A 13,391-nucleotide genomic window follows, 5' to 3' on the forward strand; every position below is an offset into this window, starting at 1 on the left:
AGTGAATAGTCGGCAATGAGGAGATTATGGGGCATAATGATTGCCTGAATTTTTCATTAGTTTCTAACCATTAGAATAAGAGAGAAAAAATACCTGACAGTTGAGGGAATAGTTAGACTTCCTGTCATAAAATGCCTCACCATAAAGACCAGGTTTTTCATACAAATTAATAGCGGAGCCATCAATTGCAAAAATACCATTTCTCCACTCTGGGCAAGACTTGGCCTCAACATATTGCCGAGCACGCTCAGCATCCTCAGAGTCAGGAGCAGGGAAATTGATGAATGTGTCATGCTGATCAAGGAGGGCAATTATCACACGGTTACTGCAATTGATTACCGATCCAACACTGACATCAGCCCATTGGCCCACATTATCTGGTGAGATAGCATTGCCGTAATGGCCAGCATGGTTGAGAAATATAGCCAGTTGAATGGCAATGGGAAGTTGAGGGTTGTTTGACCGGTTAGTGAAAATAGGGTGATCAGAAATTTGATCGAGGATATCATCGAAGATGTCAGGATTAACGCGTAATTTCTTGCAGAAGAGGTGGTGCCGAGAGTGCCCAAAGTCATGAAGGAGCTGAATCTGGGGGGCTCGCATAGGAGGTGCATCCAGTTTATGAAGAACACGGGCCCTAGTGACCTCATCACGAAGAGCTGTGATGGTATCATGAAGGCGGTTGTAATGGGTAGTGAAGCCGTCAGATCCATCACTGGAAGAAGAATCTGAAAGGTCGGATAATTGTGGGGTAAGAGGAGATGGAGGAGTGACCATCAGATCAAGGCCAAGATCAGAATCAGAATCAGAATCAGATTCAGAGTCAGAGGAGTTGGAATCATAGAGATCATTAAGGGTAATGAGAGTACGCTCTAGCCTGGCCTTGGCTAAGGCTAGTTCAGCCTCATCCAGTTGCTCAAGCAGCTGATTGCGCATAGAGAGACGAGGCATCTGGGGATCAGGAGAGAGATAAGCTTATCACCTGCATCGATAGGGGACACTGTTGCCGGAAATGGCGACATTTTCAAGCAGAGATTCAATTTTAGTTGGTGGCTCTTCCGCTTGATGACGAGCACAGCGACAGCACTCTACATGCCTGACATCCACTGCCTGCACCTTCGTCTCACACCCTCACAGCACACCCTCGTCGCACGCCATTGTTTGCGCCCCACACCTTCGTCCTGCACCCCTTGTAAGAAAAACTCCACTTCCCTCCCATCTTTAGTACTTCGTTCGGCCCAACTGCTCTACTCTACTCTACCCCCACCTTATCTAACCCCATGAGCTACTGGGAAGGCGTTAGCGGGGGCTGTGCAACTGGTTTTAGGATTTACCGTCCCACTATCAAACTTCCTCTAGATGAACTTTTAGGTGAGGAGTACGACGGTGAAGACGACCAAATGGCTGATGGCCCCATCGAGCAACTAGACGATACGAACGAGGATGGCAACAGCAACAGTAATAATGTCCCCACCCAACCTGAGGGCGAGTCCCTCCTTGGCAGATCTGCTTCTGCTGAACAAGACGTTCTCATGAGCGATTCTCGTCAGCAGCAGCAACCACAGCCATCTACTCCTGATCTGTTCCTGGTCCCGCAAGTTTCTTCTCACTCTCATATCATGCTCAATCACACCTGCGTACTCATGGCAAGGACTGTTCCAGCAAGACGCCCACAAACTGTCCCATACTAACTGTACAAATGTCTGCCACTAAGAAGACTGGTAAAGCTGGACGGCATGCTTCTGGGAGCATGAAGAGTCCCTCGTCTGCTGCTCCCCCAGCATCTGCTCTCAAGCACTCTGCTGCTGCAAGCGCAAAACATACTGCAACTGCGACGGTGCCTGCTTCCGCTACCGCAACAAGCCTTAATCCACTTCTCACCTTCGTCCTGCACCTTCGTCCTGCACCTTCGTCCTGTCCCTTTGTCTCACACCTTCATCCTGCGCCCTTTGCCTCGCACCTTTTGTCTTGCACCCTTATCACGTCGAATAGCTTTGTGTACATTACATGTATATAACTATTGCTATTTCATCATGATGTTTGACCACATTTTTTACCACTAAGTCTCATTTTGAGGTCCGACTGTGATGCTGATCTAAGCCGCACTTATGTCGACATTTCTTTGAATTCTTAATCGAAGTTTGCCAACATTTCATGGAGCTTACTGAGCTTACCGAGTTTTCAGGAAATTACTTTGAACGCCACTAATGTGGTAGCGTCATAATTGTTAAATGGTTCGAAATAATGGTATTATATTGAGTTAATTGTTTAGAGCCACTAGTCTAGGGTTTGGAATGCGAATACTCATTTCGAACCCTAGACTAGGGCCATTTATAATCAGCGATGATGACTGTTGTAAAATTTTGTAATGATTGTGTGTCTCCGTCGTCACTACTAGTAGTAGTATGAGCTACTGATACTGGGTCTATGCGAACTCTGTGCTAAATGTATGATAACTTTCCTTATCTGCAAAACTGTTGAGAAAAAACCGGTCATAGCTCTCCAAACTAGTGGCTGAAGAAATCCTCTCGTCTACCTTGTTACCATATTCTGGTATCAATTCGACAGTGTGTGTTACATCTGTCAACAACACGACACCACCACACCTACAATGTCTGCCACATTGGTCTATCATGTATGTGCGCTCCACTGTCCACATCGCAAGTTCAGGATGGTCATTGGGATTAGTGATGAAGTGGAAGAATTGGACGTAGAGGAGTGGACTTGAAAGGTACATTGGTAACACCAAGTCAGAAGCCTGTGGAATCTTTGGCTGAAAGATGAGTCGAACTTGTGCAACACGACTGGCTGAAGATGATCTCAAATTAGATCTGGAACATGAGTGCAAGAATACACTTACTGCTTTGGCCATCACCACCTGTGACATTGATTAGGACAGTATCGCAGTTTCCGAGGGGGAATGCATCACTCGGTGGGTATGCTTGTATCACTCTGCTTGGCACAATGACTCGTGGCTGGAAAGCAGAGTGAAGCTGTAGTCGAAATTGATTCCATGTGCAAAAGTGTCCATATCCATGGTCCCAGCAGAGCGACAGGATCTGGAGCCAAAGCATTGCCAATAGAATATTAATGGGATGATAAGCCATAATGCAAGGAAAAATTAATACAAAGTGCATCTAAAAAACTCGAGTCAGTCGATACAAGCTTCAAAACCTGTTTTGAACAAGCCGCATTAGGCATAGCTCAGGACAGTGTTCATAAATACTTGTCTTAGTTTAATTGAGGCAGAGTTCAACCGGATGTGCTTAAGTAATTGAGATAGTCGAATATAATTAATTTTGCAAGGCAAAAGGAGTCGCATTTACGAGGTATACATATATGAGAAAGATATATGTATACAGGTATCGTGATTTATAATATACATGTCATGCATCAGTGTCTGAGTCATGGTCTAAGTCTGCGGGGCTCAAGTCAAAATCAGACAGCTCATTTCCGATGCGCTGTTGTGAAATCCCACAAATGACCATATGATCTTTCCACCTGTCCAACTCAACTTTCTCCTCGTCCATGAGACCGCCCATGTCCGAGCAGAGCATCTGAAAGGTAGAATTATTTGAGTCCGATGATACCTTAGATGCAGTAAGTATCGCATGTCCCTGTTCCAACAGTATACATTTTGTGAATGTGCCGGCTGCCCCCATCACATAGTGTAACTCCCTGTGTGGCGAGACGAGTAAAGTGTCGAGTCGGAAGCGCATGTTCCATACCAATCTCGTGACAAGGTGTAGGATGAACAGATTTTTGAATTTTGAATGGATCGTTAGCATCCCATCCTGTTGACGAGTCAGTGTATGATTTGAAGTGAAAAAAAATGTACTGCATTGAACGAATATTTGTGCATAAATCTGTTCTCTTGAACAAGGCGTCTCACACACTCAATACAAAAAGCTTTGGGGGAAATCGAGCTACCCTGCAGAGGAAGGAGTTCATAGGCAAGTACAACGCCTTCTCAAGTAAGTGTTGTGAGCTCTGTGCGCATAACGAGTACCGCGTGCCAGATCTTTGAGAGATCCTTCTTTTGGTTGTCCCAGTGGGGAGTTCCTATTAGTTGATTAGTTAGAAAACAATGACAAACTTCAAGTTGACACACCACGAAGGCCGGGAATCTTAGGCATTGCCTTTCAAATCATGGACTTGACGATTCATTTTTTGTCGGCAGGAGATGACGCCATCATGTCTTCCATAAACATGATCCCTACAACAAGCTCCTTCGAGCGCTTGAAGATCTGCTCGCACATCGGTCCTGTAATCTGGAGATGGCGGTTGCTGTCTGGTGCCTCTGCAAGGCCTGCAGCTGCCTGTGTTGTCTCAGAGACAACAGTCTCATGAGCAATGTACGGAATTGCAGGTAGCTTTTGGGTGCGTCATTGCGTGTTAGATGAGCGAGTGGGGCCTGCTGTCTGTACCACAGACTTTCAGTGAAATATGCAAAAGATAAATAAAGGTACTTACATGTATGACATGCGATTGTGATATTTCACCCGTTGTGATGGGGAGAGGACAATGTTGAGGGTCCATCAGCTCATCCTCATCATCAAACAATTGAGGAAGTTGTATATGGTGTGGATTAGGCACCTGCATAGTGTTGAAGTGAGAGAGATCGTTGAGGTGCCCCAAACTATACGAGTCTTATGATTCATTAGCTGCAATGTCATATTGATGATGAAACAACTCACCATAGTCTTTGTAAGCATTTGATGGTCTAGCGTAAGTGTTGATGACATCGTGAGCAGGGGCAAAGGGCACATAATCAGCATGCGTGCTTGATGGACCGGCGTATGTGTTTGATGGTCCAGCATAAGTGTCGATGACATCATGAGCAGGGGCGAAGGGCGCATAATCAGTGTGCATGCTTGATGGTCCAGTGTATGCGTTTGATGGTCCAGCATAAGTGTCGATTACGTCGTGAGCAGGGAGGGGCAAAGGGTGCATAACCAGCTTGCGCACTTGATGGTCCAGCGTGTGCATTTGATGGTCCAGCGTAAGTGTCGATTATGTCGTGAGCAGGGGCGAAGGGCGCATAACCAGCTTGCGTGCTTGATGGACCGGCATAAGTGTTTGGTGAATGTTGAGAGAGAGAAAGATGCACTATGAATTGAGCCCTTCATGTGGATTGAAAGCATTGGGCATCGGCTCATGGGGTTGTTCATCGCTGAGGTGCATCTGACTGTCTGCTGGGACGTGGGAAGGGTTTAGACCGGACCCGCGAGTGGGTTTTGGTATCGCAGTTTTACCTCTGGCTCATTTTGCAGGCATGCACTGGCAGGACTGGGGTGACTGAGGGCGCAGTAAGGGTGGAGGGTACAGATAAATATCCGCATGACATTCTACTACATACTTAAACAAGATATATGTCATCAAGAAGCAATGATAAGACGCTGAAGAAGGGTGAGATGAAGGGGTGCTATGTAAAAGAAAAGCATGCACAATGACAAACCAATACAATCTGGGTGGTTGCCATCATAATGAAACATTGGCACAAGCAGCATGTATTATTACATGTCCTCTTATCGATTGATCAGTGTCATATGCAGTGGATACAAAATTCGTGTCACATACCACGATTGGAAGGGCCTGAATAGCCACTGATCTAGTTCTCATCATGGGGCGCCTCACCCCCCACTGATGCCCTGAGACACTCTTCTTCATTGGAATCCGAGTCCAAAGAATTATCCAGAATGATCTGATCGTCATTGTTGTTGTGGATCTCAAGGCTAGGGAGCCGGGATCGTGAGTCTGTAGGTCCGGATTGCAAAAACGCATCTTTGGTTCATGAACCCAAGATCTTTGAAATCTGTTCAGCTTGGGCTGAGGTAACACGAAGGACTTCACATTCATCTTCATAGATGGCTTGAAGATAATCTCTATCGTCCTCAACCTCCTTGCAGCCATGGTCAGAAAAAATGCTCCTAAAACTCTGCAACTCCCTGTCTGCAAATCCAAGTCATTCCTTGTTCTCATCATGCAGGGCATCAAGGAATGCAGTGAAGCGCTCTGACTCCTCAATTTCCCATGCGGTCACCACCAGGCACTGGCAGGCAGTCTCACGAGCAGCAAGCTTGGCTTTGTACCCTTTGTATAAGGTCAAGGAACATAGTTGCGTGAGGCCATTTTCTAAAAGTCCAAAGTGCTTATTCAATATAGAAATCAGTCTTCATAATTAGGTAGAAGAAATGTATTGTACCTTGAGAAGTGTTTCGAATGATACATATGGATCGCAGTTGCGTCCCATGACACGAGCTGCATAATGAACCTCGATTGGAGCTGAATATACAGAATATGGATGCTGCTTCCTCTTCATTCTGTCTTGTATGAACTGCCGTCAAGCAGCACATTCAGGGTTCAGAGGCCTAGATGGATCAAAAAATATGCTATCCGTCTCTTTGGCAGGACTCCCAGGTGTCCTTTCTGGCCTTGTGCTTAGCGGTGAAGTACACAAGTCAGAATTCATAGTGTTAGGAGAGCTCCCTGACTTGGAGCTAGAATAAAAAAGAGACGTTTCAGGAGTGGTAGCATGTCCACTGGACAGAGGAGAAGATGGGGGGCTATTTGATGGACTTGGGGGGCTGGGAGAACTTCTGGGAGGAGGAGGAGATGAGACTCGGGAAGGACTACTGGGCTGAGAGTGAGATGGAGAAGACATCTGTATGCACTTTGAACTTGACAATAAAAGGAACTTACTGATATATAGATGAAACCTGCCAATACTATAGGCTGATATCAGCATGATACCCTGTGAATGCACAGTCTGCGAAGTCTCAAAGACATAGTTACTGCCAGCAACTCGTCAGCAAAGCTCACAAGGAAGGGCCTAGTCAAGACTTGGCTATTTAGCAGATGTGAGTATCTTTTATCACTTTATTATTACATTACATAGACTGACGTACACCAGGCTGTGTCCCAACTGCAATGAGGAGTTCCTTTCCATCGAGGCAGTTATTCTGCATCTCGATTCTCAGTCTACCTGCTGGCCACATGAATCATGCCCACAACAATTCCCAATTTCACCCGGATTGCAAGGTTCTCGTTCATCTGCATCATCCACTACTGGCTCTTATCATCCTCAATCCGGGTATGTCTTTGATGTTGGCAAAAACCTATTCGATAGGTTGCAAGAAGATCAATATGAATACCGGAGGAAAATAAATACCTATTATCCTTTCCACGATGAGGGGGAGTGGGAATTAGCAAGGTTTCTAGTTGAAAACCTGACTCAAACTCAGATCGACAAGTTTTTGAAGCTGAAATGGGTAGGAGACTCGGAGCCCTATTTAACAGGTCTGATTCTATGTTTACAGTTTCACACCCGCCCAAGACCATCTTTCACCTCAAAAGATCAACTTCGTGATTGGATTGATGCGCTCCCCTCTTTTGTACCATGGAAAGTCTCGACCATGGAGTTCACAGGCTACAAGATGACTTATCCCTTGCAACTCATCTGGCGTGATGCTTTTGAAGTCGTCAAACAGCTCTTCAGTGATCCTATTTTTGCTAACCATATCACTTTTCAACCGCATGTTGTTAATACTGGGGGTCAGCATGAATATGGGGATTATATGAGCGCTGATATGGCATGGAAAATTCAAGTCAATTCTATCTGTTAGTCTACTGTTCAAATATTGACTTCATATTCTTAGGACCATCTCACAGTAGGTGCTACACAAGTACCAATAATCTTGGGATCAGATAAAACACCTGTGACGCGCACCACTGGAGGGCTTGAGATGCACCCACTTTTCATTACGATTGGTAACCTCGATTCGGAAGTTCGCTCCAAGGCTACACTACGAGCTTGGCACTGTATTGCTTACATGCCCATCGCTAATTTTTGTGTGCATCCTGATTATCAGAGCATTCTGCAGGCACGCCTGTGGCATAGATGTGTCGATCTTGTCTGCGCCAACCTCAAGGTTGCAGCAAAGGATGGTTGTTTTATGCCTGATCCTTCCCGATACATCTGTTATGTCTTTACACCACTTGTCTCTCACGTATGTGACCTTCCAGAGGCTACCATGATCGCTACAGTCAGTAAAAGTGCCTCTCTCATAACTATGGCAACACAAGCAAATTTTGGAGATGGAGTTCTCTACCCTCCTCACACTGGACAACACACACTGCAACTCATCTATGAGATCTCCAAGGAGGTCGATCCTTGGGATCTTGATAAATTCCAGAAGGCAGCAAAAGCGGTGCATCTGTCTGGAGTTCACATGCCATATTGGCGTGATTGGACATTCGCATACCCATCTGTCTTTCTCACTGGTGAAGTTTTGCAAACCTGTATCAAGTTTTTTGCGGACCATCTGCTCAATTGGATCAAGGAGATAGTAGGGAAACCTGAGCTCAACACTCACTTCATGGTTCAGCATAAGCGGGTGGGAACATGTCACTTCGCCAAAGGTGTCACCCATGTCAACCAAATGACAGGGCGCAAGCACCGAGATATTCAATGCACCATTGTTGCTTCAATTGCAGGCGCTGCTCCACCCAGGTTCATTTGTTCCATCTGTGCCCTCATAGAGTTCATCTACCTTTCTCAAAATCTGGTTCATTCTCCTGATTCCCTGCAGTCGATGGCACAAGCACTTTCGGATTTCAACTCATTCAAGGATGCTATTGTTGACACTGAGGCGAGGAGGGGAAAGAAAGGTGTTAGAGACAATTTTTTTATACTGAAACTCAAGCTATTGCAAAGCTTCAGAGGCATGGTCGAGAAACTGGGCACATTGATGCAGTTTTCAGCTGATATGACAGCGCTTACTCATTACACACTGCAAACATCTCTTTGAGCGCACAAACCGGTGATCTACTGATTTTATGGAGCAGTGCGTACGGATCCTCAACCGCCAGGAGTCGATGGAATTATTCAACCTGTATGCGTTATTCTATTCTTGTGGCACGTCACTTGTCAATGCCATACACATTGAAGATGAAGAAGTGATGACCATTAATACAGCACTTTCCTGGATTTCTCGTGTACTCCCTGATGAAACGCATTCTGTCCATGGACCTCGGCCAGTTTGGAATCATTTTCTTAAGGGCATTCTTTCTGGAGACGCTCTCACTGCCTTCCATCTGACCTCGACACTGGATTTTAATGCTCTGACACCCATCACTATTGAAGCCAAATACTCACTTGTTGATTTCAATCATGCACTCTCTCAGTTTATCAATCAATTATCCCTCTCCACTGGCGAGCATACCCGCTGGGACCATGGATACGGACACTTTTGCACATGGAATCAATTTCGACTACAGCTTCACTCTGCTTTCCAGCCACGAGTCATTGTGCCAAGCAGAGTGATACAAGCATACCCACCGAGTGATGCATTCCCCCTCGGAAACTGCGATACTGTCCTAATCAATGTCACAGGTGGTGATGGCCAAAGCAGTAAGTGTATTCTTGCACTCATGTTCCAGATCTAATTTGAGATCATCTTCAGCCAGTCGTGTTGCACAAGTTCGACTCATCTTTCAGCCAAAGATTCCACAGGCTTCTGACTTGGTGTTACCAATGTACCTTTCAAGTCCACTCCTCTACGTCCAATTCTTCCACTTCATCACTAATCCCAATGACCATCCTGAACTTGCGATGTGGACAGTGGAGCGCACATACATGATAGACCAATGTGGCAGACATTGTAGGTGTGGTGGTGTCGTGTTGTTGACAGATGTAACACACACTGTCGAATTGATACCAGAATATGGTAACAAGGTAGACGAGAGGATTTCTTCAGCCACTAGTTTGGAGAGCTATGACCGGTTTTTTCTCAACAGTTTTGCAGATAAGGAAAGTTATCATACATTTTTAGCACAGAGTTCGCATAGACCCAGTATCAGTAGCTCATACTACTACTAGTAGTGACGACGGAGACACACAATCATTACAAAATTTTACAACAGTCATCATCGCTGATTATAAATGGCCCTAGTCTAGGGTTCGAAATGAGTATTCGCATTCCAAACCCTAGACTAGTGGCTCTAAACAATTAACTCAATATAATACCATTATTTCGAACCATTTAACAATTATGATGCTACCGCATTATTAGATTTACATTTTACTATGGATAACTTTGTTCCACCAGTTGCGTTGCTCCATCACTAGCGCCATAAGCTCACCGTAAGCATCAAACTTCTTTTTGACAAGCGAAAATTATGGGTCTCTTGCTGATGCATATCTGGCTGATAAAGCTCAAGCCAGTTGTTTTTCCGTTAATAAGATGTGATTTGTGATATGATAGATGCCGATAGCAATAGATACAATTGCTGCATACTGATTAAGCTACTGTCTATACAAACTCAGTACTGAATGTGTGATAACTCTCCTTGTCTGCGAAGTTATTCAGGAAAAAACGCTTATAGCATTCCAAAGAAGTCGCAGAGGACACACTATTGGCCACTGCCTCACCATAAACTGGTATCAACTCAACTGCATGCATCACGTCTGTCACTCGTATGACAGCCCCCTTCCTACAGCAATTACCATTTTCCTCCTGTGTGTATGTGCACTCCACGGTCCACATTGCGAGTTCAGGACGATCATCAGGGCTGGAAATGAAGTGGAAAAGTTGGACGTAGAGAAGTGGGTCTGAGAGACACAATGGTAGTTCCAGGTTGGAACCTCGTTGAACCATCAGTTGAAAAATGAGTCGAACCTGTGCAATGCAACTTGCTGTATATGATATCAGTAGGCTACAACGTAAGCACATAAAAGACATACTGGTTTTGCCATCAATGCCTGTGGTGTCCACAAGAACAGTATCACAATTTCCAAAGGGAAAATCATCACTCGGTGGGTATGCTTGCACCATGCGACTTGGCATGATGACTCATGGCTGGAAGGCCAAGTGAAGTTGCATCCCGAATTTGTGCCATACCTGGAAGCGCCCATACTTGGGGTCCCAGCAAGAATTTTCACCACTAGAAAGGGGAACAACAAATGAATTTGGTGAGTGCACGCTCAAAGCCAAAGAGTGCATATTTCGTGCGTATGTCAGACAGTGATAGCGATTTGTAATCAGGCATGACATTGAGTTGAAAAGCAGTGACCACATCTCCAGAGAGGATACCTTTGAGAAAGTGATTACGGACAGGTCAGGGACCATGAATTGACTTGACTTCATCAGGGAGAACACAGGAAACCCAGGAGAGTGCAGGATTGGCAATAGTGACATCTTCATCTTCGACATGTATGGCGTTAACCAGTGATGCCCCATGAGAAGTCAATAGCATGTACAGGTCAAAAATTTCCATAGACTCTTGGCGTTTGAGAATGCGCACACATTGCTCTGTAAAATCTTTGATTTGCTGGGACATCCACGGAAAAAGGTTCTTACAATGTGTGATGAGCAATCGCTCTGTCATGTCTGCAGAGAACTGCATCAAAGTCCCTAATTTCCTAATCGTACCATCAAAACTTTGGAGAAGCTTGAGTTTCAGAATGAAAAAATCTTCTTTGATACCCTTCTTCCCCTTCCTTGCCTCGACCTGGACAATAGCATCCTTGAAAGAGTGGAAATCTGAAAGGGCCTGCACCAATGACTGAAGATATTGAGGTGAGTGAACAGGATTCTGTGCGAGGTAAAAGAAGTCCACGAGTGAATGGATTGCACGGATGAATCTGGGTGGAATGGCCCCTGCAATTGATGCAACAATAGTGCATTGGATGTCTCTATGCTCCCGGCCTGTCATTTGATTAACATGCATGATGCCTTTCGTGAAATGGCGCGTTCCAACCTGCTTATGCTGGACCATGAAGCAAGTATCAAGCTCATAATCTCCCAGAGCCTCTTTGATCCATTTTAGTGGATGATCTGCAAAAAACTTATGACATGTGTGCAGCACCTTGCCAGCAAGGAAGATTGATGGACATGCAAACTTCCAATCACACCAGTATGGCATGTGAACACCGGACAAATTGACAGCTTTGGCCACTTTCTGGAACTTGTCCAGATCCCAGGGATCAACATTTTGGGATATCCCCACAATGAGTTTCAATGTGTGGCTCCTGGTATGAGGGGGGTGGAGAATTCCATCACCGAAATCTGCTTGTATTGCCATGGTTAGTGGGGATGAGTTTTTACTGACTGCAGCAATCATAGTAGCCTCTGGCAGGTCGCCCACGTGAGTGACAAGTGGCGTGAATACATGGCAAATGTAGCGGGAGGGATCAGGCATGAAACAGCCATTGTTTGCTGCGACCTTGAGGTTTGCAAAAACGAGGTCCATGCATTTATGCCATAGTCTGGCCTGGAGAATGGACTGGTATTCTTGATGAATGCGGAACTTCACAACCGGAATGTAGGCTACGCAGCACCAAGCTCGTAATGTTGCCTTGGAATGGACCTCGGAATCAATATTACCGATGGTGACGAAGACCAGGTGCATCTCAATTCCCCCGGCAAGTCACATCACAGGAGTTTTATCCGATCCCAAGATAATTGGGACTTGAGTTGCACCCAACAGGAGATAGTCCTAGAAATAAAGAAATCAGTCTATTACTCAGTGAGGCGTAGATTAACAGGGCAAAAAACCTGGATTTTCCATGCCATATCGGCACTCATGTAATCCCCATATTTGCACTGATTTTTGATGTTGGTGACATAGGGGTTAAAGGTCATGTGGTTAGCAAACATTGGGTCACTAAAGAGTTGCTGGACAACCTGCAGTGCATCACGCCAAACAAGCTCCATGGGATGGACAGTCTTATAGCCTTTGAACTCTGACTTGGAGACTTTCCATGGGGTAAAAGAAGGGAGCGAGTCCATCCAGTCTAGGAGGTGATCCTTTGTGGTAAAAGATGGTCTTGCACGATTCGGAGTGTCAAACTGTGAAATCAAGATCAGAGTTGGGAGTACAGCTTATATCATTGTTTCTCATTACCCATTTCAACTTCAAGAACTTCATAATTTGGGTTTGGGTAAGGTTTTTGACCAAGAATTTCCCCAATTCCCATTCACCTTGGTCAGTGAAAGGGCAATAAGGATTTATCGACTGCCGATGCACAAATTAATCATCTTCCAACTTATCCAGCATGTTTCTACCAATCCCATAGACATATCCAGATTGTGGGTAGCAGGTACCAGTGATGTGTGTCTGACCACCTTGATTGAATATAGAAGGGACAGGTAAAGCTTGTGGTCATGTATTGGAAGGCCAGCAAGTAGATAGAGCATTGAGATGTGAAATAAGTGCCTCAATGGATGAATATTCCCCCAATTTGCAGTTGGAACATAGCCTGCCAAAGGTATGTGCGGTATCTTGAAGTGAGCAATGGGAGTACTTACATTATAGCGTAGACTTGGCTTTGACTCAAGCGTGCCAGACATTGGCAGACTTGCAGGATTGCACAAGGCTAGGATTCAAAC

At 45.2% G+C, this 13,391-nt stretch overlaps 4 protein-coding genes across 4 annotated transcripts; 1 reads left to right on the forward strand and 3 right to left on the reverse strand.

Moving 5' to 3' along the window:
- Positions 1-2,425: 2,425 nt before the first annotated feature.
- Positions 2,426-3,074, reverse strand: F5891DRAFT_943441 (uncharacterized protein; the record flags this gene model as incomplete). The annotated part of the gene is made up of 2 exons (XM_041374480.1): positions 2,426-2,804; positions 2,857-3,074. The coding sequence occupies 2 exons, from the start codon at positions 3,072-3,074 to the stop codon at positions 2,426-2,428; spliced, it is 597 nt and encodes a 198-aa protein (XP_041231425.1).
- Positions 3,075-4,163: 1,089 nt separating this feature from the next.
- F5891DRAFT_1182914 (uncharacterized protein) lies at positions 4,164-4,989 on the reverse strand (the record flags this gene model as incomplete). The annotated part of the gene is made up of 3 exons (XM_041366230.1): positions 4,164-4,373; positions 4,474-4,649; positions 4,698-4,989. The coding sequence occupies 3 exons, from the start codon at positions 4,987-4,989 to the stop codon at positions 4,164-4,166; spliced, it is 678 nt and encodes a 225-aa protein (XP_041231426.1).
- A 1,569-nt stretch (positions 4,990-6,558) lies between these two features.
- F5891DRAFT_975993 (uncharacterized protein) lies at positions 6,559-9,880 on the forward strand (the record flags this gene model as incomplete). The annotated part of the gene is made up of 9 exons (XM_041376577.1): positions 6,559-6,666; positions 6,859-6,860; positions 6,899-7,093; positions 7,130-7,271; positions 7,320-7,620; positions 7,672-8,729; positions 8,848-9,412; positions 9,465-9,662; positions 9,693-9,880. The coding sequence occupies 9 exons, from the start codon at positions 6,559-6,561 to the stop codon at positions 9,878-9,880; spliced, it is 2,757 nt and encodes a 918-aa protein (XP_041231427.1).
- Positions 9,881-10,313: 433 nt separating this feature from the next.
- Positions 10,314-13,352, reverse strand: F5891DRAFT_975994 (uncharacterized protein; the record flags this gene model as incomplete). Its single annotated transcript, XM_041376578.1, has 10 exons — positions 10,314-10,354; positions 10,415-10,572; positions 10,680-10,696; positions 10,745-10,859; positions 10,902-10,944; positions 11,127-12,411; positions 12,439-12,498; positions 12,558-12,851; positions 12,907-13,017; positions 13,311-13,352. The coding sequence occupies 10 exons, from the start codon at positions 13,350-13,352 to the stop codon at positions 10,314-10,316; spliced, it is 2,166 nt and encodes a 721-aa protein (XP_041231428.1).
- Positions 13,353-13,391: the final 39 nt, after the last annotated feature.

Source organism: Suillus fuscotomentosus (assembly GCF_016647785.1).
Source record: "Suillus fuscotomentosus strain FC203 chromosome Unknown F5891scaffold_6, whole genome shotgun sequence".
Lineage (NCBI taxonomy): Eukaryota > Fungi > Basidiomycota > Agaricomycetes > Boletales > Suillaceae > Suillus > Suillus fuscotomentosus.